This window comes from Drosophila mauritiana, chromosome 2L (assembly GCF_004382145.1).
Source record: "Drosophila mauritiana strain mau12 chromosome 2L, ASM438214v1, whole genome shotgun sequence".
Taxonomy (NCBI): domain Eukaryota; kingdom Metazoa; phylum Arthropoda; class Insecta; order Diptera; family Drosophilidae; genus Drosophila; species Drosophila mauritiana.
Genome location: NC_046667.1, coordinates 18,383,550 through 18,409,832, shown reverse-complemented (window position 1 = coordinate 18,409,832; position 26,283 = coordinate 18,383,550). Strand labels below are relative to the sequence as shown.

Here is a 26,283-nt window from a genome sequence, read left to right as displayed (position 1 = left end):
CCCCTGCAGTCAGTCAGCCCGCCGAGTCGGCTATCCGCTATCGGCTATCCGAGAAGCACACGCAGAGCTGGCTCGGAACCGGTTGCAGCTGCACCAGTGCCACACCAGTACCCTACCCTTGCGGAGCGACGAGCTAGTCGCACTGCTCTCGCAGGCAGAAGTATCTGCGAGATACATTTCGGGGTGAGTGGCTGGCTCGCTGGCGTGCGGATAACGTACGGCAAACGGAACGAAGCGCCGACCGGTTTAGTCGTTCAGCAGTCTCCGTGCAGTGAGCATGTTTGTGCGCCAGACATCGTCGTTGGTCGGTTGTCGTCATCGCTACTATATAGCCGTCGTATCGCGAACATCGACCGTCTTAGCTCGATAGCCGTCGGATTTGCCTTTTCGGATGCGAGAGACTCTTAAATCCCTCACCACAGATCCACATCCCTGCGAGGAAAACGCGTGTGCGCACACGGATCACACAGCCGTGATAATCCCGCTAAATTCGCCGAAAACCCAGTGCTTTGTGTCCCGGTCTCATATTGAGTAATTCAAGCAAACTTCACGGAATAAGTAACCCTACAAGTGCCTTACACAAATATCCCTGCTCAATGCCGGAAACTTCTTGAGTACGGCCCAAAACGAAAAGGCGCCCGCTCTCAAGATTCCCAGCCCACAAATATCTCGAGTGTGCTTCGCCGAGTGTCCTGTCAGCCAAATATATGGTAATGGCAGAGATTGGTGGCCATTTGGCTCACCAGCTACCGTTGCACAATCACAACCACAATCAAACTGGATTACAGCCATCGCTGGTGATGAACCATCACCTGGATTTGGATTGCCATGGACACGATGTGATAAGTGAGTACCGATATTCAAGGGCTGTTGCTGGCTTTCCGATTTCGGGCTATTTGGGCTGCATCCTTGAAAAGGACGATATTTAATACTGGTATAGATAGCACGATCACTTACCTAGGGACAGTCTTAAAAAAGAACAATGGAATGCCCTTCCACAGTTCGGATGTGAGGCTATTGTATCTTTTAGATACATTTGTTGGTTCTAAGTACTTTCGGTCTGTTTAAGAAGGCATTGCAGTTGTTTCCTTAGTTCCCTTAGATTTAAAATTTGGATTTAGATAAGTGCCCTGACAAATAACTTAGAGGCTCATAGGGTTTTAGCCCAAAAAAGCGCTTTGTTGATCTACTGTAAACCATCATAAAATTTTAAATCAACCTATTCAGAAAGTTTATACCTGCAATTGAAACCTCAATTAACATCATTACATAGATCACGCATCAGTGTAGAATCATTTGCCGCTAATAAAGCTATTTAAATCAGTTAATGACTTATTTATGGCTATTGTCCTAGTCCCCAAACAAAAATTGGCAAATTTAATAGTCATTAAACAAGAGTCACCGATGGGTAACTTTCTCGATTCGTAAATATGGAAAAAGGAACGTAGGAAAGCCCGCTTTGGACATTAAAAGCCAATAAAATAAGTAAAAGCCGTGTTAACAAATGCTCGCACCCAAATCACAGTTGTAAACTTGTCTTGCTTATTTTTTAAACATATTAATGCCCAGCAGACATTCCAGATATCAGAGATCAAGGCTCGGACTCAAAGGTTCCGAGCTTTAAAACAATGAACTGTTAGTCAAGTTTATTTGTAATGAAGGTCGAAGTTGTTTTTATACCAAAACCATTAAAAAGGTCAGGCACGCGTTGAACTCCCTAATACCTTGAGTTTTTTATTTTGCCAATGGATGTGATGTGAGCAAGGCTGCACTAAAGTAATTACAAACAAATTAATGTGGAAAGTAATACCAAAAAATACAAATCCATAAATAATTTTTATTGTGCCATTCTTTTGTCAAATTGGAGGATTCTTTTTTTTGTTTATTGAACGACTTTCTGAGGTTCTATGTATCTTTAGGTTGAGATTTCTTTGGGCAACAGTCGTTGGTCGACTTCTCGCTGCAACTTTTGTAATGGGCTTAGACCCTATCTCGACCTGTCACTTGTTGTTTCTGTACGGCAATAACTGTTAAATTATAGCCGTATTTTATTTTAAGCACACTTTACATATAATATAGAAGCCAATTAACGGTTGAATGACATTTTAATGCTGAGCAATTAAGCGCGCGGGCAAGTAATTGCATGAAAAAAGCTGAAAATAGCTGGAAATGGAATATATTTTATTCAAATTTTATTTCGTATGCTAAATTGTGACAAATGTTTTGGCTGACACTTGTCTAACCAAACGAACGACCGCAGAACACAAAAAAGCCAAACAAAAATTCCGAAAAAAAGGAAAACATGAAAAATCATAATCATAAGCACATATACAATGGTTCGGGGAAATTGAATTATATATGAGGCTGGAATAATGCAGTACATGCAGTTGCTGCCAATGCAGCTGCGAATCATTTAAATTGCATTGAAATTTAGTAATTGTAATTTAAATTCAAATTAGTTGTCGGCCATGGAGCGCTGCTAAATATTTAATGTCCGAACATTTTAATTTGAAAACTTTTCACAAAGTTTTCCTCCCCAACGCTCTGCTTAGTTGCTCTGCGAGTTAGTTGGCGGCTGACAAAACTTTAAGTTAGAGTTGTGCAGCTTCAAGTTGATATTTGAAATGAAAACAATTTTTGTAGTTTTCGTTGCCCCTCTAGTATCTGCCAGCTGCTCCTCTCTCTTTTGTTAGTTCGCTTGGTTCCGAGGCGAGTTTTGTTTGTTTGTTGATTTTTGAGCGCTGTAAACATTTTAATGAGTTTTCCATGTCACAGACCCGGGCCTCCAGTCAACATGTCGTTGGCAACTTCTCAAGTAGTCGTTAAATTAATTAAATATAGTAAAAACAAAAAGAAATCGCCATCTGAAGTATCTGAGGAGCCTTTGTTTACTCTCCGTGCTCTATAGAAAATTAAGTCCGAGATCGCTGCATACATCAGGGCGTTGAACTAGTTTCAGTTTTTCATGTTGGCGGCTGCCATAAAATTGTACCACTTTATGTTGAGGACCATAAAAAATGGACAATTATTTGCGGCCATAAAAGCTAGCGATTTTTATTTTTATAGTTAACCAATTAGCCAAAAATTTGAATAAAATGCGGAGCGGGGGTGGCACGGATTTTCCCCCTACTCGTCCTACACATGTTCCCTAATCTAATTCATATTAATTCCATTTAAATTTCTCGCCAGCAAATTCACCGAATGCTAATTGGCATTTTCGATGAATAAACACAAAAGTTCAAAACAACAAAACCTTTCGAAAGTTAATTGTGAAAAATGGATTGGGCAAATGTTTAGCCAATGCACAAAAAGTTGAAATAATTTTTCGAATAATTTGTAAAGTGTCAATCGTCGGCCATATAAGGTTAAGTCGTCTGCGAACGAAAGAGAATGGAACCGAGTTTTCAGATGAGGCTGGTTATTTAGCCATAGATCACCGATCTCAGATCTTTGGTTATTTATAGAGCTGCTGAAACGTCAGTGAAAGGAAAAGATGTTTCGTATACGCAACGCGATTCGATTTAGAGTGCCATAAAATTAACTATATTACCATTCTAAACGTGCTTCGATCGAGTTCGTTTGGAATTTGGAATTTTGTTGCTTTTGGTAGTTTCGTATTGGAAGATTCACTGGGTTAAGGTTGGAAATTGATTGAATATTTGCTTGAATAGTCATAGCGCTAGGTTTGTTATTCTTTCCTATCATTTTGGCCCAACTTTAAGTGCAAAACAGCACACAAAACAATACGACAGTGGTGACGTCAGGAGGGAGCCACACCCATTAGTTCGCCAAAGGCAGACAGACGTTATCTATATTTTACGAGTTCCTATCCAAATTCCTGTTGTCCCTGGCTGACATTTTTCGCTTGCCTTTCCGTTTCCGGTGTTATTTTTTTTTCGGAATCCCTGCTGCTGCTGCTGCTTGGGGTGTGATAAAGTTATTTAGGCGCAATCCATAAATTCCCGACCTGAACCCAAAGGCCCAAAAAGGCAGCGCAGACAGAAACGTAAATCCCAAAGCTTATCTGATTTTGCACTTCGGTCCCCGGCACTAGATCAATATGTTATGGCCGGAGTTTTGGCTTGGCCAGTACCTGAGATTCGGACCCAAGACAGCTGTGCGCCTGCGCCCAGTGTCACCTCCAGTTCCCCGCCCTCGATATTCCCTGCCATCATTCGGAATCTGGTCCGGAGTGCCAAAAAAACGAGGTCTAGAAGACAGTTGGCAGCCATCAAAACAATTCCCAGTCTCCTGCGTCCAGGTATTCTCTCAATTCACCTCGCAGTTTTGGCTGCTTTGCATTAATTAACAGCTCGCGGGGTCGAGAAATTAGGGAATTATGCCTGGAATTTCCGTTTGCCACATACAAACAGCTGATTAGAAAGGGATCTGGATGATAATGAAGATGGGCTGAAATCATGGGAAGAATAGGATCTTAAAACTTGCATCAAAGTATCCATTATATATTGAGTATAACTGTAGAATATTACTTTACATTCAACATTCATTTATTTGGTCTGCCCTCCAAAAGCAAAGCCCTAAACTTTAAGTTTTACGAGCACTTTAAGGCAAGTGGATGCTGCTAACTTTAAGTATCGATGTGATTGCACAGCCTCGACCCGATTAAAGTACTGACTCGAAAAAGGCTCGTCGTTGAAAGCAAAATATTCCATATCGTGTTGTTTTCGAGCTAAAGTGTTTTTAAAGCCCAGTGACTCCGTCGAAGCTGTCTAACCTAATTAATGCACTTCAAGATATTCTTAAAGCCCTCGCCTGCTGGAATTGGGCATATTAAAGCAGCCGCCTGACTATTAAAGTGCAATTAAAATTTTTTTTAAATTCTCCGTGCCTTTTTTCCCGCTCGCATTTTTGAAAAGTTCATTCAAGGTGTCAGCAGCTTGTCAAGGTGAGAGGCGGCTACTGTTTGCGCGGCTGGAGAAAAATATTAAATTTCAGCTGGGGAAATCGCCGCTGGAAGCCATGAGGTAGAAACCAGAGAAGCGGAGAACTGATAAATGTGCAGGCCAGAAATTAGTCGGGAGTTAACCGGGCCAGGGAACAACTGACGGCCACGCCCGTTTATCGCGTGAGGACTTGGAAAACAGGAGGAGCTCCAGAGCTCCAGGGCGCGGGAAATCGGGGGAAAAGGCGAAAGGGAAAATGGGGGAAACTCGTGCCTCTCTCCAGGCGCTCATTAAGAGTGGCGAGCGTTTTGCATTTCCCGCTGGGATTTTCGGTGGAGCACCCGCTGCGCCATATGACACCTGGCCAAATACATACATACGTAATACAGAGACATATGTACATCCAAGCCCACATATGTATGTATGTATGCCCCGCTCAGGTGCAACCGGGATATACCCAAGCTCCCGTGTGGCATTTTGGCGTGTTGCATGCCATGCGGTGGCCACTTTAATGGCGTCGTTTTTAAAGCTTTATTCTGGCCCATACCCACTCTAGCCGCTGGCTTTATGAGTGTCACTTTTATAACCCTTGTTTTAATGACTAATTAAGCATGAAAGACAATAAAAGAGCCTAGGTAGGACCCCTAAAAAACAGAAACAACCATGGACTGGCTAGAAAAACAAACTTTTATGCGAGATCCATAAAGTGAGGATGAGGACTTCAAATACTTGCCGCTGGCGTCAGCTGGAATCCAAGAGGGAGAATCCAATCCCACAGCCCAGACGCCACTTGAGCAGATTGCACAATCCGACCAAAAAATCGAGATCGAATTGAAGAGCAGTAGTGGCCGTATCCCATTACACTCAGGGGTGCACCAGATCCGTCTTGTTGGCCCGCTTAGAACCACTCCACTCAATGTCAAGTGGAGTGTTCAACAGGTTGGACCGCCCGCCGAGGTCCAGACTCATGAACCGAACCCAAAACCCCGGTCTCGAAAGGCGAGACCAATTTCGATTGTCGCGCCACGGGGCGACTCATTCAGTTCGGTTATTATATATGTCCAATATATACATATGGATATTAGGGATCGCGACTTTGGGCAGACACGTCGCCAGACGGTAGCCGCAATTGCCGTTAGTTACCTGACAATATTTTGACGGGATTGCATATCCCGACGGATGGTAATGGTCGCAACCACTAAGCCAGCTCAAACATCTCTACCTGCAGCCCGGGCTTGCGGCTCATTATGTCAAATTGAAATGTTGCCACACGGCCAGACGGAAAGAGAGGCATTCACCTGCGGCCAGAGGAGGGGATGAGGCTGGGAAACAGGCCAAACAAGTTGCTGCCTCTGGTTTATGTCCAAAACACCGTTGATTTCTCGGGCTGCCACGAATCATAGGAAGTCATAATGCTCCCCAAATCAGAACACATCAAAAGCTGTTTCGCGAGTGGGAAGCATTCTAGCTGCCAAACACCAATAAGATACATTTTCTTTATACGAATTCGCTTTCCAGAGATTACAAATATGCAATGACAGTTAAGTGATTCGTCTTCAAATCAGCATACCATTTATATAGACCTAGGAAATTCATATCTTAATTCCTCCCACTTCAAAGAGCAACAACTGGCAGCCATGCGTTTGCCGTTGTAAACAAAATGTAGCTCATTATGTCAAATTGAATTGTTGCCAACAAGGCGAGCTGAAAACCGACCAAACAAGTTGAGGCGTTTGCAGATCTTCCAGCCCGCCCGACTGCCCGCCTTTTTTCGAATTTGTATTTTTCTTTAATTTATGAGGAAGTTGGCGGCGAGCGTTTTGTCGCCGCCTAAAAGTGGGTAGACCACGTAATACATCTTCCCTGGCCGACCACACAGATCAGCAAGTGAATCATGCGGTTTGCCCGTTGGAGATGGAGGTCGAGATCAGAGATCCGAGAACGAAGAATCCGAACCCGATTCGCAACTAGACGGCATAGTCGGGGAATGTGAGAGGAAGAGCGACGGGTTGGAGGGCCATAAAGCAGCCTACTTAAATTGCCATAAAACCGAGCAATTTATTGGAACGCAGCCAGATCGGCAGGAATCGGAATCGGATTCAGATTCACATCCAGAAATCCAGAATCGTACTCGTATCCGAATGGGACTCGGAATCCCCCCAAGCCGCCACTTCCAGCCTGCCATCGCGTTGATTGCAGTCCGAGTTGATCTCAGAGCTCTTCGGCTCTTTGGGTCTGTGGCTGAGATCCCTGGTTCTCTGATCTGTGGTATCGAAACATGCCGCTGCGGTGCAAGGCTCCTTTGAAATTCAAATTTTATGAAGCTCATTAAATATAAATTTGTCGTTCGAGACTCTCCTCCAACTGGAACACAGCGACAGAAACTGAGAAACTGTGAACTCGGCCGAGAGATGCAGGCTGTTTGTGTGTGTGCGTCTGCGTATACGACACCCAAATAAAATAATATAAATTAATTAACAAAACGAAGCCGAAATGAAGTTAAAAATTTGCATGAACACGGGCCCAAAGCCTTTGGCGGTCGGCGGTCTTCGATATTTACCTCTTATTTTCATCTCTTTTTTTTCTTTTTGGTGTGGAGTTGCGTGTGCGTAATCGGCCGGGGTTTTAAATACTCTATGGCAACAGGACCCCAGCCATTTGGTGGGGGGAAACAGGGAGGGGGGCTTCCCGGCAACGCGTTAAATGGGCAACTCGGTCTTCGAGTGCCATAAAGCAGGCGGTGTCTTTTAATGAGGTCTTAAGTTTTTATAACGGAGTTGGAGTTGCTGCATCCGCGACGAAGTCGCTCGACCTAGGCGCGCATGCTGCCAAGGTGGCTTTGATTCCGATCCTGACTTGGCCACACCTCAAAAGCGGGAGATTGGAGCAGGAATTTTCAAAAGGATTAGGGATTTTTCTGTGATGTCATTTACGAATTTATTCTATATATATCTTTATATATAACAGCAAACGACTGTCGTTTTAATTTGTATAACTACCATGATGGCAATATCTTACTAGACTTTCCACAAGCCGAAAATACTGCAAAACTGCGGCTTTATTTATGTTGAATGCCAGAAAAAAAATAGCTGGATCTGAATCAGGTACAACTGCCAGAACAACACCTCCAACAAGTACAAGAACAACTACAGCCAGCGACAATGTTCAAGTGCAAAAGGGGCACGCATTCGCAGTAACAACCAAAAAAAAGAACACAACCTGGCCAGAAGGCAAACAAGGCCAGAAAGTCCGACCAAGGAGTTCGGCTTATAAAGGAGGTGGTGGAGTTGCCGGGTGAGGGGCAGAGGTGCACCCTTTGGTGTTGTCGTGTTTGCGCAATATTTGCGACAAATAAAGCATAAGAACTGTTAAAGTTCACACGCATCAGGTCAAATATTTACACAAAACAGCCGAGGAGAGACAACAAGCAAAGGCAGCACAACAAGAGTGGGCCAAAAACAGCGACAGCAACGCAAAAATGTGGTCAAATCGCACACATTCTAATTAGCCAAAAGCCGAAAGCAATTTATGATAAACCGAAAGCCATAAAAAATTAGACAAATTAAAATGGCAAAATATATGCACATGCAAATCGGAATGGGAATGTGGAAAAATGCAAACAAAATTATGCGCAAAACATGCAAATCGCAGCTGGGTAAAAAACTAAAATGGGCACTGGGAAAGAGCAACAATCAAATGCATTTAACAATTTGTTACCACAAACCCGTTTTGTCCCAAAAAGGCTAAACTGCATTGGGAAAGGCAGTTTTTTACCGATCATTTTCCTTTGTGTGCGGCTCACTTTAATTGCAGTCGAATCAAAGTCAGATTTTTGAGTAGATTTTTGTTCATTACTGACATTAATTTGACACTTTGAACTGACGGCTCGTCTTGGCTTTCTCCAGGGCCAGTGACTGAGGTGCGGTTGTTTTTTCAACCTTTGATTTTATTTCATTTTATTTTTCACTTTACTTTGTTGTGCGAGGGGCGCCTTGTGTTAAAACACCATAAATAAATGTCGCCCGCTTATCGCTCTGGCCGAGAATCCTGCGTCGGCGTCCCCATCGCAAGACAAATGCGTTGTCAACGCAACCTGCCTAATAACCCATCATGATCATCACTTAACCGGGCCCAAACAGAGCCAAAGAGAAGCCCCAGACGCTGCGATTCTGGCTGCAGCCGGGCTCGAATGAAAAAAAAGACACTATCGGTTCTTGTCATCTGTCGGCGACATGCGGCACCGAGGGGCAGGGAGATGGGAAAACCGAGAAATGCACTCGGAAAAAAAGACAATAAATGTGCATCGAGTTTTCATAGGTATTATGAACTTACGGATTAAGTGAATTTGTCTAAATAACTCATAGGTATATCTGGAGAAAATAAGGAAATGTAAAAATAGAGTTTCAATATATATAGTTAATAAGTTCTTATCACTTCATTTTATAACTAGCTTTCAATAATAATTTCTCAGTTTCTTAAATGCTAAATATCATTTTTGAAATATTTTACTTACATATAAATTCAATGTTTGTTGCACATGACTTTCTGTTTTGTAACTTGCCACTTGTTTTCTTTGAGTGCTCTCTGAAGAGAGCGAAGATTCAAGCCTTGATTCTCGGGCACATCGGCATTTTGTTTTCAGCCGCCGACACACAAAAAAGGTCATTTCCGTTCTTCACTCAGACAGCTTGCAACATGCAACAGCACACAGCAGCAGCAGCAGCAACATCCACGGGCACCGCAGCGGCAACATCGCGCCGTCCCGCTCGCCGGAGTGGGGATGTGGCATAAATTGTTGCAGGCCCATGTCCATTTTGAGTCCAGGCACTCTTTGATGTCGCGCCTTCAGCAGCCGGCCGATGGCATCTCCCCGGTCGAGTATTCAAATTTGGCTTCAATAAAACGACAGGCAACACCATCGCCATCGCCAATAGCAGCAGCAGCAGTATCCGCAGCAGCAGCGGCAGACGCAGCAGCCGCAGCAACAACAAGAAGAGCCCACAACAGACGTATTCAGTTAACTGCGACGGCCAATTCGAAAATCAAACACTTCAAAGTGATTGCCTGGCGGCGGCTTCTTTTGGATGTGTGTTTTCAGAGCCCCTTGTTCCCCCATTGTTGATTCTTTTTTATATGCATATTTGAGCAGAAGAGTCAGTTTGCATTGATCAGTTATTGGCTGCGCTTGCTGGGTTACACATGCCGGCATTCGAGATGGCAGCGTGACACGAAAGTGCGGGTTAGATGGTTATAAAATATTTAAAAAATAAATCATCAAAAAGAAAAGATTCATCTAAGGTATGCATATCTTTAAATGACATTGACTCTTTCTGAACTCAAACACAAATCCATGATATTAGATACAATTGTCTTGCATTTCTGGCTTTGAGTAAAGGCTGAAATCTACTTAAAATATCTCCATTCCTCTAAGCCAATTTCGCTTAACTTACGAACTACTTAAGTTACTTGCTGACTAAGTCTAAATCTATTTGTTTCATTAGCTCCACCGACTTCATCCCTCCTAAATCACTGCCAAAGTATCTAATGTATCCCTTATTTTTGACCTGCCAAACAAAATTCAAAACTCAGCTTGTGTTAACCCCTTTTGGTATTGTGTGTCGTGTGTAATTAATTAGGCAAATTCGTATCCAGACAGAACGAGAAAGATATACATACACACAAAGTATCGATCGAGATAACTCGGTGGGGTTTTTCGACCATTTCCCCCGACTTACTTTTCGCCAACGGCTGAATTAAGATAATGCAGTCCCATTGTCAGAGCAACTGCACAACTGCACTTAATTAAGCCAACTTAAGTCAGAGCGAGAGATGCTAAATTCCCAAAACTGCAGACACAATTGAAGGTATCAAAGTCTCGGGGACAAACAAATCACAGACCGCAAAACTTCCTTTGAAGTCGCTGGAGTGAGAGGAAAACCAGGGATTGCCCTGCCCACGCTCGAAAGACAATAGCCTGGCCAACAAAACATGGCCTAATCAGTGGCCAAAAGCCGCACTCTTCGCTCCGCTCCACCGCTCGCAGTCCCTGTCCTTCTCTCGCATCGTATCTACAAAATTGATGAGTCTGTCAAAATGTGAATTTGAATTGTCCAAGCGGAGGAGCAGAAAGGAAAAAATACAAAAACATCCAGAGGGGCACGTGTTCCGAAGTTTCGTCCTCGCCGCCTGTCATCATTAATTTTTTAAATCGTTCCACAGGTAACAAAAGTATAAACTGAGGACTGGCGAGCTGAATGAACCTCGGCTTCAACTCGTTTAAGAATCCCACAACAGCTTCCAGGAAAATTGACAAATTTTCCTAGAAGACACGAGCTGCCTGTTTCTCTCTTGCAAACTGTTCTTTAAGTTGGATAACTGGTTTATATTCATAAAAAGAGTTGTGAAAACAATACAAAATTCAGAATTAGTCTAAAAAATTTGGAATACTACTTACATTTTTATAGAATAATTAAGTTTTATCAAAAGTTTTTAACACAAATGCAGCAAAAAACCGAAATGAGTTCCGTTTTTCTTGGTGTACTCCAAGCTCAGTTTATAGTTATGTGAAATTCCTAGTTAGGTCCGAAAAAAGAAGCGGCACTTGCTGTGCCACTAAAAAGCGATACTCGCTGTGTGACTGCGCTTTGTATTTACCTTATAACAAATATGCCATAAATCAAAGGGTGCCCTTAACCCTCCACTGGCCCCCGTCCCCTGGCGAAGACACAAACAGTAGTGGCTTTTGAAATCGCGCCCATATCCGGCGGAGCTTCCATAATTTTTTCTCGCCCCTCATTTGCGTTTGTGGCCAAGAGTGGAGAGCCTGGCCAAAACGTATCTTATCGATGCTTTGCATTTTGCATGTTGCCCCTTGTCGAGCAACAGTAAGGAAAATAAAAAAAGGCGTACGAAAAGAGTAAGAAGATGCTGGGCAGCCATTGCAATGTATCTGTATCTGTGAACGTGCGTGCTGTTGTATCTGTATCTGTGAAGTAGCCCGAGTTGATTTGACTGCAATTTTACTTGTTCCCTCATTTCCAGCCCCCCTTTTATGTGGCCTTTGAAAGATTGCCGACATTGATAAGAAGAGCCAGCGAGAGAGATGGGTAGCACGGAGGAAGAGAGAGAGAGAAAAGCAAGGAGGAGACCGAGAAACACTAACCACAATCTTCGATTCACTTCTTGGTGGGCGTTTCTTGGCACGAATTCCTTGATATGTTTATTGCTCAGCCATCAATTTCCCGCAGATCAATAGATCAAGTTCAAATCAGAGTCCACAGACTGCCAGTCCATCACAGACACGAAACTTTACTCGTGTAATTTAGATAAAAGTGCCTCAATGTCACATTTAATTGGTCACGATGCTTTTAATCTAAGTTCGGGGAATCCTTTTAGCCTTTGTTGGGGAATCAATAAAGGCGGAATTTAAATTATATTTTTATTTAAGACTGATACTCTTGAATTTGTACTCCCTTCACAGTTTGCACACTTTAAAGAAATCGTTTTACTCCATTTCGAAATCCCTTGCATTCGAGCAAATTAAAGCCGTGAAATCCAAGAAAACCCAGTTAGAGCCCAACTGTCTGAGTTCCCACAGAACCCCCACGACAATGCCAAACACGGTTTTCCGATCGACAAACAATTACATCATATGCAACTCACACAAAGGTTGCCGAGGTCAAGAGCAATGGCCAAAAAGGTGTGGCCATTAAAAACTTGAACACCTCTCAGCATAAAAACGTGAACATGCCCACCAAGATCAAGTGCTGCTGCCACAGAGTCATGGAAAATGTTTCGTTATTTAAATGGAAAAGATATACAGACTAGGAACGAGCAAAAATAGCAAAAGCAAAAAGAAACAAAAAATTCGGGAAAATAGTGAATGAATGAGGAAGAAACAGAAGTGACAGGCAAAAATGGGAAACACGCAGCTTGCGAAGCGTTTTCCTCGTTAAAAGTGAAAAAGCCGCAGTTGCCGCATGTGCCACACACACACACACAGCCCCTTTACCACGCATTAACCCCCCAGTGCCCCACCTTAACCCGCACCGCCAGCTATTTCACTCACCGAGAGAAACCGCCGACACAGTCGAAAAATTCATAGACGACAACACGAGACAAAATTGCATTTTGGTCCAATGTGTGCCGCACTGAAAAATCTCCCCAAAAAAAGGAAAATAAAAGAACCACGGCGCGTCAACCCCCAGGAAAACTGAGGGGAGCGTGGGTGGCACATTGTGGGTGGTGGGGAGGCCAACAAAATGGCAACATAACATGCAAAAGATACGCCACAAAAGCGGAAAAACCCCCCCAAACGGAAAAGCAGCACACAGGCGCAGGAGTTGCGCTTAAATTCCCATTACAGCCATAATGGCTGCGGCTGTGTGCGTGCGTGTATCTGTGTGTGGCCATGTGGGTGTATGGGTGTATGGGCGCAAAAGAAAAATGAAAACGAACTGCGCAGGATCATTAAGGCAACAGAAGCCCCAATCCCTGGCTCTGCGAACAAAAATACAGCAGCCAGCAATACATAGATCCCAAAATCACGCACATTCACAAATAACTGTCAGAAATTCATACAAACAGCGAAGGAGCAAGGGAAAAAATCCAAAACACTGTCCAAAGGAACGCACAACAAAAGATACGGCCAAAAAAGGCAAAAATGGTGGCTGTGCCACAACACGCGCACACACATGTGTCCATATAGGGTAGCATTATATAGCAACATTTTGAAGGCAAAAAATACAAAGAAAACAAGAGAAAGACGCACATGCCCCCAAGCCAAGGAAAAAAGTAAAGAAAAGAAAAGAAAAAGACCCACAGCAATTGGAGGCTGAAACATGGAAGTAAATGCCGCCTGTCCGTCCGTTTGTCAGTCTTTCATTCCCTCCAGCTGTCAGTGTGTCCGAATCCGCCCGTCTGAATCCGAATCCGCATCCGAATCCCCAGCACTTGGAGCTTGAAGAGCAACAAATACAAGCCAAGTACGATAGCTTTCCTTACCAGATACTTAAAGTATCTCTTAAATACCCTCAAAAATGTACGGAAGTTATGTGCCTAAATGTTATTTCGAAAGTGTGAAGGAATATTTTAAATAAAAAATAAAATAATACAAAACAATAACCGAAGCATCTTATTTGTATGATTAATTGGTTCTTTATCTAAAAATATATTAAAATAATTTATATATTTAATCAAAATAACAAAATGCTCATTTGCTGCAAATAAGAAACAAATATTTTCAGTTATTCATTGCAAATTAATTTATGCACATTGCTATGAAATCAATTGAAAATATAAATGTATCCTAGGCTTATCAGCTGCAATCCCCCCAAGAAGGGTATAAGAAAAATATAAACCTACAAAAATTGGCGAAAAAATAAGGAAAGAATATACACGAACAACAACGGCAGCAGCAACTTGTCTGCTCCGCCTTTATAAATAATTCATGTGTAGCTACAGCGAGTGCGAAAGAAAGATACGCCAGATATATATACACATACACTCTGGGCCCCAGCCCCGCCCCTTTCCGCTGCTAGCCGCCCCTCTTCCTGCCCCTAACCACTCCCAAAAAAAAGAAACAAGAAAAAAGAAATACTCAGATACGCGGCCACGTTTAAAGATACAAAGATACAAGCAAGGCAACAGATACAGATTTTATCTGTGCACGAATGTGTGTGTGTTTGCGATTTTTTCTGTTCTCCCAATGTGTGTGTTTGTTTGTGTGTGTGGGGGGTTGTGATGGTGAAAAGGGGGAAAAAAAGGAAACGAAACATTTAAAACGTGCTAAACGCGCGTCAAAGTTTTTCTTAATTTTTCAACAGCAGCCGGGAAAAAGTTTTCCTCTGCCAAGGATTACAGCAGCACATAGTCGTTTGAGGGGGAGGGGAGGGAGTGGCATGTACATAATGTGGCAATGATTGCATTGATTTTTTCTCCCCATTCGTTCGCTTGCCACCCAAAGTTTGGCCAACAAAAAAAAAGGAAAAGGAAAAGCAAAAGCAAAGCAACGGAAGAAATAAAGCACGAGGCGAAGTGGAGGAAAATGTTCAACTTAAATACTTGAAAATGGCTGCTGCGTTTCAGTTGGCTTGGCCAGGATTTATGAATTTTTCAAATGTTTTTCCCCCAGAAAAACGCCGAAGACCCATCCGAAAAGGAAAACTTTTGTGGCAGGAAAAGTTTTTCCATCGCAGCGCAGTCTCTCGACTCCAAAAATGGAGTGCGGCACTTGGGTAAACAGGAAAAGCTCGGATTATTTGATAACAGTTTGTTAATTAGCGCGGTCTTTGCTGTCTCACTTGCTATTTGTTTACGTTTCCAAAGGCATAATTGGCAAAATTAATTTAAGTTTGTGCCAAAAAATAAAAGTATAGAAACTGCTAGGCAAGGAAAATTAAAGCAATGTGGAAAAGTTGGGCATTCAAGGCTGATTTTCCCGTCGGCAAATGTAAATTTATTCTGTATTCATATCTAATTTGGTTGTAGTTTGTAAATTAATTGAACTTTGGTCTATATAACCAACATACATATATCTCAATCTCTTTACTATATAATGCTCCTACTCCTAACCTAATTATTATAAATATATACACATATATTTATATATTTTGTGCAACTTTAACAATGTTTCCTTATACCAATTAAGTACTAATATTAAGCTTTTTGTGCGATTTCAGAAAAACAACGCCTATCTCACTGCGTCGGCTGCGGCGGCCAGATCCACGACCAGTACATCTTGCGCGTTGCCCCCGATCTGGAGTGGCATGCGGCGTGTCTGAAGTGCCAGGAGTGCAGGCAGTTCCTGGACGAAAGCTGTACGTGTTTTGTGCGCGATGGCAAGACCTACTGCAAGCGTGATTATGTTAGGTGAGTTCGGGTTTATGGTCTTAGCCAGGTGCTGTATCTGCTCCGCTTTCCACGGCTGCATCTCAATTTGAAACTAAACCCCTGATGGCCCGCGGGGGCATTATCTAATTTCCACTCGGCCCAACTCTCATTCGAAAGCTATTTGCTCAGCCCTAGGCACACACTCCGTGTCATGCGCTTGGCCTTTTCATTTTCATTCCCAATTGTAGCGTTCGGCAAACGTTTAGGCCGCCGTTCTGTTAGCCAGGCTTGTTAGCCCAGCCAATTAGCCCGCCGATGCCAATACAAAAAGGCAAATACTATGTTCTAATCAACAGCTGGTCCTCGGTAGCCGGAGACTCGGGGAACTGGGTATCTGGGTATCTGGGATTTGGGGTTTGAGTTTCATCATCGCTAAATGTATGACGTGCAATAAAATCGGTGTGTTTGCATCGTTTGTTTTTTTTTTTTGTTGCCATCGTAAAGCCGGCGACCGGCGACCAAAGTCGCAACTATTTGCCATGCAAATCTTTGAATAATTGATTAACACGTGCAAAGCTATAAATTAACACTTTTCCACCGACACACACACACTGTGCGCTCGGATGATTGATGAACACTCGGCTCACTCATCGATGTCGGCACTGACAAAAGAATTTTATTTTATAGCCATAAACAAGCACTGCCAACACCCACCACCCCCCTGAAATCCAACCGTTGGTGAACTCATTCAAGGCTGTTTACAAGCTCCAATCATGGGATCTTTATTCGATTTTGGGCATCTCTTTTAGTTCGATACTACAATATATTGTCATTATATTAGCTAATATTACATTAGCTAATGTTATACAAGTTGGACCCATTGAATATTACCATTGAAAGCAAGGATGATTTTTGGTTTCTTGAATAAAAATGTAATTATCATCATATAACATTCTAAAATATTTATTTAATATCATTTCCAGGTTATTTGGTACAAAATGTGATAAATGCGGCAACTCCTTCAGCAAAAATGATTTTGTGATGCGGGCCAAAACGAAAATCTTTCACATCGAGTGCTTTCGATGCTCCGCGTGTGCGCGACAATTGCTGCCAGGTGAGTTTAATATTTGCTTAATATACCCCTTCCCCCCTTTGCCCCTTCAGCCCCTTCGCTACCCCACCGCTTATTTGCCCATCAAACAACTGACTGTTTACCTGGAATTTTAGGCGATGAATTCGCGTTACGCGATGCCGGGGCTTTGTACTGCAAGGAGGATCACGATGTGCTGGAGAAATCGTCGCAGAGCAGCCTCACTTCTTCGTCGGTAGAGAGCAACAACAATATTAGCAGTAGTAACAACAACAACACCAACCTTAGCAATAACAACCATTCCAGCGAATTGGGTTCAATGTCAGGTGAGTGTCCCATTTGGCCCCTGATTTTAGCCCCCCAAGAGGAGCTTCGAGTGGGGGATGCTATTGGGGCCCGGATTCTCGCTGGATTTGTTGACTCGGCATAACAACCCTTCATCTAGGGCTCTTCAGTTTTGGGGATGTTACTTCTATTGTTTGCCCTTTCAGTTGACACTGTAACCAAATATTTTCTCGGTAGTTTCCGGTTTCGTGCCATCTATTTGGCTATCTTTATGACTCATTCATCAGCATTGTTGCAGCGGATCGTTACTAAGTATAATTAGTTATGGGAAAACTAAATGTGATAACATCCTTCATTACTAGTAAATTCCAAAGAGAACTAGGAACTTACCCACATTTAAACACTTATTTTGAATTTCAAATCCCAGTTATTCCCTTAAAGCTTCTCTTCGGCAACATCTGCAATACTGTCCCATTTTTTATGGAGCTTACAAAGAACCAAGCCACATCCACTATCGACCATTTGAATTCCCCGAGGCGAAAAGTCAACCCATTCGGCGCACCATTTCCCCTTTTCCGCCTTTTCCACTCCATTCGCTTTCCACCGAAAAGATTGCCAATCCTAATTAGCCCAAATTGGTCTGGTTCTGTGAATGGAGCTGCGACTGTGGGCCACAAATAACCAAACAGTTCGGCATCCTACAAAAGCGTCGTGCTCGTGTTTTGTTCTTAGAAAGACAGCGTTACATCCTTGTAAGTGATATAGCAGAGCAAACAGAAATCGGCAAACGTCAAACAATGTACGACAATTGTCAAACCATATCGTCAACATAATCTCATTGTTTAACCAGAACGGAGAGAATCGACGGAATGGTTACTTGGAGCTGTAGCTGGAGCCAGAGTCGCCTTATCAACATGGGGCGGCGATGTCAAACGATGGATGCCAAACGTGTGTGGCGGCAAACCCGCCGCCCTGCCCGCCTGTTTTGCAAAAGGGTTTCAAATAAAGGGAAACCTATATTGAAAAATCAGCTGCCAGGGCAAACAAAAAGTGCGCATTGCATCGATGCGTTCAAGCGGGCAAACATTGACAAGCAACTTCTTGGGAATTTTACTTTTGTTTGACTGGCTTCGATCGAGGGATCGACAGGTCGTATGATCAATCAGCCAGTCGGGTAGTGGATGGCACAGCGCACCATTCATAGTTCCACTTGCCGGATTGTTTGTTTGTGCTCAACTCGAAAACGGCATGCAGTCTGGTCGAGTGTTTGCCAAACCGCAGCGGTCGCGACTCTTTGAAGTTCGGCACTGAGAGAAATTAGCGTCCTAACTGCGCAAGAATTGGCTGCCACATTCTGGCCAATAGTGGTAATTACTCACATTTGTATACACCAAACTAGTCCCAATATTGGTAATAGTTTTTGCAAAATTCGCAAGCCTCGATAAGAAAAGAATGAGAGAAAATTCCTTCAAAAGAACCATACCGCCACGATAAAATCACCGATCGATCTGCACGATCGAAAACTAGATAACACCTTGTTTCGGGGGTTGTGAAACACGACTTAATTACCGGGGATCGATGCCAATGGGGAAAAGCGTGTGCCTTTGATCTTTCAATGCCGAATTCTACGCAATTGGCCATAGTTTTGGTGCAATTGTTGTGGGCCAAAAGTGAGGCAGAACTGAACAGTAATAGCAGCAAGACAACAAGAGCAAGCGAGCAATCTACCTCATCGGCACTTCAAAGCGCTTCTCTTTTGCCAAAAATAGCAAACGAATTGACGGAGTATCTTTCTGTTTCCCATGCAGATTCTGGCAGCGAATCGGGCTCACACAAAAGTATTAGGGACAAGCGACCCTCGGGGCCATCGGATGGCAAGCCCACGCGGGTTCGGACCGTGCTCAATGAGAAACAGCTGCATACGCTCAGGTGAGTGGTCTATTTCATATTTGAGATACATAGGAAATTTGTTTTAAACATAACTTACTTCTTCCAGAACCTGCTACAATGCTAATCCGCGACCTGATGCGCTCATGAAGGAGCAGCTGGTGGAGATGACGAGTCTGTCGCCGCGAGTCATCCGAGTGTGGTTCCAGAACAAGCGCTGCAAGGACAAGAAAAAGACCATCCAGATGAAGCTGCAAATGCAGCAGGAGAAGGTAAGAAGACCCCATTACACGTGCCCGTACATATCTCATTGGAATTCTCCCCTGGCAGGAGGGTCGCAAGCTGGGCTACGGCGCCATGCAGGGCATCCCCATGATCGCCAGCTCCCCGGTGCGGCATGACTCCCCACTGAATCTTCAGGGCCTGGATGTGCAGACATATCAACCGCCGTGGAAAGCCTTAAGCGACTTCGCCCTTCACGCCGATCTCGACAGCAATGGAGCGATCAATACCCACACGCCCGCATTTCAGCAGTTGGTCAATCAGGTAAGGGATATACAAATACACTAATCGGGGTAGTTATCCTTATAATCCCTTTATTAAACCATGATCGGAAACGAGTTTATTTTGATTTTAACGTGAGCCGAAGCCACCAACTAGATTGCATAATTTTTGCTATGGCTGTTTGCTTGCCAATTCAAAACTGGTTAGGATATATTATAAATATGCGAGAAATAAACCTATTAAAAACATCTTTTCAATACGTGTATCAATAAACTTCTCAGACGATGATGAATGGATAATAAATTAGTTGTTTAGCTGTTATCACCAAGATGACCGTGAATACATTATTTCTATGTCTTTTAATCCCCCCAATAAACGTTTACATTTCAATAATACAAAGATTGTACAAAAAACGTTATGAGCATATTTAAATAATCAACAACTGACATCTAACCCCGTTCCGTTCTCTTCCCGCAGATGCACGGCTACGACCTGAATGGGATGCCCATCCTGCCGCCGCATCCGCACTCGCATCCGGCGCAAGGACCTCCCCACCAGCACCCCCCGCCCCCCGGCGGACCGCACAACCACCAGAACCAGCAGCCGAACCAGCAGCCCGGAGGCAGCAGTTTGGACTCCGGAATCACCTCACACCACCATCCGGACAGCACCGACTCCTACGTCACCTACCTGGAGAGCGATGACAGTATGCAGGGCAGTCCGTAGACAATCGAACCGAATCTAATCCAGCTTCTTTTGTTGCTCCCAGAATCCAAGCTGGCGCTGACCCCGTCGTCCTCTTCCTCGGCCTCGGCGGGCACATCGATCTCCTCGCCGCCATCGGGCGTCGGAGCAGGGGGTGGCGGTGCCGTGGGCGGTGGTTCAGGTGTCCTGGGCTTGGGCGTGGTGGCCAATCAGTCGGCCACCGAGCAGCTCATGCAAATGCTCCAGAAGGTAACGGGCTCGGCTTCCCCGGCCTCACATGCGGTTCTCTAAAAACAAAGGGCGCGCAGAGGGCGTGGCAGGAAGCTGGAACGTGAGGAGCTGCAGTCGAACTTCATGAACTCGAAAAGTTGTCTTGCAAAAAATTCACACCCGTGCTGAAATTCTGATCTTCAATTGAAAACTTCGTTTAATCCCTAAATCATTTGTAGTTCATTCAATAGTTTGATCATTTTTGTCAAAAAGTCTACTTGAAAACGTTTCGCCAATAGTTTTATCCAGTAAGTGGAGTTCGACTGTATTCGGGGTTGTGCAATTCTTTCTGTCCGCATTTTCATATTCTACTCATGTGTATTCTGTACATTTAATTTTATTCTGTTTGATTCGGTGCCAAAAAATAGTCTGTAGGCCGTTGGCATTTTGTGGATAATCTGGCTCTGGTTCGTTATGTAACATACACTTTTGTTGTTGAGTTCGAAAAAAAAATGATCATGGAAAAATTAATGTAAGCTAAACAAAAATGCTCACACACTTGAAAAGTTATTACAATAATTTCAGACACGAAAACAAAAATTATGATAACAAAAGGAAAACAGTTACTTCGCATCAAGTAGGGAATTTCATTAAGCATAAATTTGTAAATACCTTTTATATATTAATATTAAACAAATATATTTTCATTCAAAATGCAAAAGAACCGATCGAAAAAAACGAAAAGAGAATCTGACTCGTGTGTATTATATGGGATGTGAAATCCGAGGCGTAGCTATAAACTATAAAGGCGCACTTGGCAAACTTGTAAATCGAATTAGCAACAACAAAAGCATCTACGTTAAGTTCATAAATTGTATGGCAAAAGAAACACAAAATTATTATAAATAAATAAATGCAGAAAGGCGGAGGGGAATTTTATGTAAGTGAGAAACAAAAACTGTAACTAAATCTAGACTTATTTGTTAGTTTTTAAACATTTCCGAAATGCATTACAAGGCGAGGGAGACAACAAATCCGGTAGCGGAAAAGCAGAAAGAAATGACGAAGTGTACCAAGGATGTTTATGAACTGTTTCGTAAAACAACTAATGTATTTTCAATAATATTTAACTAATATTAATAATAAACAGTACATAAGTAATTTTAGTAACTATAGAAAATGTTTAAATGAAATTACAAACGAAAATAAAACCACAAAAAAACAAGACGAAAAATAACAAAAATACCATGTTTTATTTTTAAAGGAAATATTGTAAAAGAAATCATTTTTGAATTACGTGAAACACTGCTTGCAATGCTAAAAGGTGTTCCTGCTTACACAATTTGCTTCACTGCTTACGTGCGGTTTGAGTCACGGGAATGTGTAATATGAATCCAATTGGAATATGCTTCTACTGCTTCCATGGGTGGGACCTTTGCTATCGAATAAATGTTTGTTATGGTATTGTTTAGCCATTATTATCGCAGTGTTAATCGATATTTTTCGAGCTTCATACCTTGGTCACACTGTCTGCCAGCTGAGAAATTATTTATTTTCGCTAAAGTTAAATTACTTAATTAAAAATCACACAAAATGTCCATTGCGAAGCGTGTGCAGGTGCGTAAGCTCATTACCCTCAAAGTGCAATAGGTAATCATTCAATTTCCTCCGAATTTAGCAATGGGCAACGTTCGCGCGCACTTGGCACATTTACGATTGCACCTGGCAGAATCCATTCGAGTCGGCAAAACTGGTTAAATCGCATTTAATGGGCCTCCAGAAGCCCATTTACCACCCAATGAGTAAGTATTATCCGTCGGTGCAGTTTTTGTTTAGTTTCCATCTCGACGGCGTTTGAGTTAAGCCCGTTTTTTGGGCATTTCGGTGTCATTACATCACCGGCGTGTTTTCTTAGTTGTTGTTTTTGTTGCTGCTGCAAGTAAAAAATGAAAACAAATAAATTCCAATTCGAAAACGGTAATTATTTGACCATTCAGGCTGCGATTCAAATAGTAGTATTAGTTCAGTAATAATGGCGAACATACCAATTATTGAAAAGGTTAATCCTTAAACAAATATGTTTACTTACAAATCCTCACACTCATAAAGATCTACTAAATGCTCGCCAATAATATGTAGTTACTTCCTCTGCTTAAACTTAAACTACTGTTTGGAACGCAACTGAATGACGATTCAGGTATTCTATACCTTTTTGACCAGTGATTATTGTACTTTTAGGTTAAGCAAGTAATCCCCAACGGCCATCCAATAAAAACCGTACATGTAATTTTCCAGATGACTGCGGAGATCATGTGGTGCTGATCAACACGCGGGAAATCGCCCTGCCCGGCGACGAGTGGGTGAAGAGGGTTTACTTCCACCACACCGGATACCCTGGCGGCGCTTCGTGGACCCTGGCGTGGCAGCTGCACGAGAAGGATCCCACGATGGTGATGAAGAAGGCCGTGTACAACTCGATGCGCGGAAATCTGCAGCGCAGGCACACCATGCAAAGACTGCACCTGTTCGCCGACGATCAGGTGCCAGAGGAAATCCTGCAGAACGTCACGAATCAAATCCGCACGCCGCGCTCTATTCCCCAGCGACTGGATCATATCGACAAGGAAACGCTGGAGAACTTCCCCAACATTATGGATTATCCCAAGGACTACATCTTGCGTTGATATGCTGCTAGGAAATCATTGTAATTAAGATAAATACAAAACATGGAAAAAGCTGATTGAAGTTTTACTGTATGCTGTTAATTTGTGATTTTCTATATGCAAATTTTATATTTTATTATTTATTACACGGTATCAATAAGCCGACTTCAATAATCGAAAAGCATGCGATTTTTTTGATCTGGTAATACTGCGAAAAGGGATGCCAGGCAGCTAAGCTTCAGGTTAATTTTTATAGCCTTTACGATTTAAGTCAGAATAGCAAAAATTTAAAGAAAGTAACTTGGCACTGGAAATAACGTATTTAGTTCGGCAAGCTGCTTGGTTTATTTCATAAATAATAGATTGTTGTGTGCATCACTTTGCGAACCTCGACAGCCCTATAATTTACCGGCTGTGTGGCAGTGAATTGCAATTTATTCATCTCATTTGTATCTGCTTCATTTTGCACCCATATCTATTGACGCCGCCCACGAATCATTTAAGCGTGCGTTAATAAATATACTATATAAAAAGTGCGGTCATCACTTAACGTAAATATCTAAAATCACCAACAGCAGCTGTTAGAATTTAACCACAGCTTTTGCTTATCTGTGCCCATTTTTATGGCATACGATAGCACTATCGCAGAAAGTTAACAATTTTCAAATATTTCTTACTCTTTTTCAGTCTCCACTCGCGGCTTGTGCACTTCACACAAACTACTCCCGATTTACCAGGTACAAAAACGCAACATGGGTCGCTTAGGAGTCGTGGATCCCAGTTCTTACTCGCAGCCCGATTTGATCACTACGGAGCACAGTGCTCTAAACTGGAAGGTCGACTTTGGAGCCACCAAAATCCAAGGAAGCGTGCTCCATCGCTTCAAGGTGCTGACTGCCAATCTGGACAAGATTGTGAGTACTTGTTGAATCGCAATCGATCCACCATTAGATTGCTGGAAGAGATTCATTCCCTAGAATGTTCCTATTTACCCATTTACATTACATGTGACCTAGCTCTTGGATGTGCGCGACATCAATGTAACCAATGCCACGCTGCTGGCCGGAGGCAGTGAGCTCCCAATCAACTTCTTTATCAGCGATGCCGTCGATGATATTGGCCAGAAGCTAACGCTGGAGTTGCCATCTGGAACGGCTAAGGGGAGGTAAGACCACGGCTATAGATAATCTTATCTATAAGCGCCATTAATAATCTAAAACACTCCTATCTAGCCTTAACGTTCGCATCGATTACGAGACTTCAAGCAGCGCCAGTGGGTTGCAGTGGCTGAATCCCACCCAGACTTTGGGCAAGGAGCATCCCTATATGTTCTCCCAATGCCAGGCGATCCACGCTCGCTCGGTTATTCCCTGCCAAGACACCCCAGCTGTTAAGTTTACCTACGATGCCACAGTGGAGCATCCCAGCGAGCTCACGGCTCTGATGAGCGCCCTTATCGATAAGAAGGAACCGGGAAAGACGCTGTTCAAGCAGGAGGTTCCCATTCCCGCTTATCTGGTGGCCATTGCCATTGGCAAATTGGTTTCCCGCCCGCTGGGGGAGAACTCCAGTGTCTGGGCTGAGGAAGCCATCGTGGATGCCTGCGCCGAGGAGTTTTCCGAAACAGCCACCATGCTGAAGACTGCCTCTGAGTTGTGCGGTCCATATGTCTGGAAGCAGTACGATCTTCTGGTGATGCCTCCATCATTCCCCTTTGGAGGCATGGAAAATCCATGCCTCACCTTCGTAACTCCCACTCTTTTGGCCGGTGATAAGTCTCTGGCCGACGTTGTGGCTCACGAGATCGCCCACAGCTGGACTGGAAATCTGGTGACCAACAAGAACTTCGAGCATTTCTGGTTGAACGAGGGCTTCACTGTGTTTGTGGAGTCCAAGATCGTGGGAAGAATGCAGGGCGCCAAGGAGCTGGACTTTAAAGTAAGCATATCACTTGAGTTGCAGTTAAGTTACAAGCCTTCAACAATTTCCATCACTCTTCCTAGATGCTCAGCAATCTCACGGATCTGCAGGAGTGCATCCGCACTCAGCTCAACAAGACACCCGAGCTGACTAAGCTGGTGGTGGATCTATCCAACTGTGGACCCGACGATGCCTTCTCTTCAGTGCCTTACATCAAGGGCTCCACGTTCCTGCGCTACTTGGAGGACTTGTTTGGCGGACCAACCGTTTTTGAGCCTTTCCTCAGGGACTATCTGAAAAAATACGCCTACAAGTCGATTGAGACGAAAGATTTTCAGAGTGCTTTATATGACTACTTCATCGACACTGACAAGAAGGATAAGCTGAGTGCCGTCGACTGGGATTTGTGGCTGAAATCCGAGGGAATGCCACCAGTCATTCCGAACTTCGATGAATCCCTCGCAAATGTGACAAAGGAATTGGCCAGTCTCTGGAGCTCCAAGAGCGTCGCTGAATTGGCTGACAGTGCGGAGATCAAAAAGACCATTTCTATTCACCAGCTCATTGACTTCCTGGGCAAACTGATCGAGAGCAAGGACATTGTCGATTTGAACGAAAGCAAAATTAACCTACTGGAATCCACATACAACTTGAAGAGTTCGAAGAACGCTGAGGTTCGCTTCCGCCTGAATCGCTTGATTATCCGTGCTCGCTTAATAAAACGTCTGGATGAGATCCTCGAGTTTGCCAACTCCAACTTCCGCATGAAGTTCTGTCGCCCCATCTACCGCGATCTGGCTGGTTGGCCAGAGGCCAAGCCCGCTGCTATTCGCAACTTCGCCAACGTCAAGGATCAGATGATGGCCGTCTGCTCGCACACAATCGAAAAGGACCTGGGACTGAAGTAAATTTAAGCCTGTTGCATGCATTTCCGAAGATATAAATTGTACAATAACCTTGTTGCATTACAATGATTTGATTGTCACATTTGAAAACATTTATTATTATTAAGTGGGAGTTGTACTGCGACCCAGTCGGATCTATTGTACTACCCCTTCATGACTCAAAGATCCCCCTGAAGTCCAATGCACTGTATAAATGCGAAAATTTTATTGGTGTTCAGGGCTTCAATTGTTTTCCGTGGGACTACATACATGCCCAGGAGTCTGTTCCTCTTGATGGCAAGCGCCCTGCAATCACATATAATATGTGCAGAGCTCTCCTCCTCCATGCAGCAGAAGCGTCAGAGTTCACTGTCTGCAATGCCAATTTTGTGCAAATGGCT

General features: G+C 43.4%; 2 protein-coding genes across 6 annotated transcripts; both read left to right on the top strand.

The window, feature by feature from the left end:
* Window positions 1–228: 228 nt before the first annotated feature.
* LOC117141926 (insulin gene enhancer protein isl-1) lies at window positions 229–20,967 on the top strand. Its single transcript, XM_033305664.1, has 9 exons — window positions 229–846; window positions 15,584–15,773; window positions 16,718–16,848; window positions 16,962–17,150; window positions 18,918–19,038; window positions 19,106–19,268; window positions 19,327–19,542; window positions 19,978–20,206; window positions 20,270–20,967. The coding sequence occupies exons 1-9, from the start codon at window positions 708–710 to the stop codon at window positions 20,494–20,496; spliced, it is 1,605 nt and encodes a 534-aa protein (XP_033161555.1). The 5' UTR covers window positions 229–707; the 3' UTR covers window positions 20,497–20,967.
* A 953-nt stretch (window positions 20,968–21,920) lies between these two features.
* On the top strand, window positions 21,921–25,993 carry LOC117145421 (39S ribosomal protein L13, mitochondrial). Of its 5 annotated transcripts, XM_033311069.1 has the most exons (6): window positions 21,923–22,032; window positions 22,094–22,217; window positions 23,766–23,992; window positions 24,095–24,243; window positions 24,311–25,016; window positions 25,082–25,993. In XM_033311069.1, exons 1-6 carry the CDS (start codon window positions 22,009–22,011, stop codon window positions 25,904–25,906), a joined length of 2,055 nt encoding a protein of 684 aa, XP_033166960.1. In that variant the 5' UTR covers window positions 21,923–22,008; the 3' UTR covers window positions 25,907–25,993. The 5 variants fall into 5 exon arrangements, with proteins under 5 accessions (XP_033166993.1, XP_033166960.1, XP_033166976.1 ...); XM_033311085.1 differs by lacking the exons at window positions 21,923–22,032; window positions 22,094–22,217 and adding an exon at window positions 23,479–23,611; XM_033311077.1 differs by lacking the exons at window positions 21,923–22,032; window positions 22,094–22,217 and adding an exon at window positions 23,479–23,629.
* Window positions 25,994–26,283: the final 290 nt, after the last annotated feature.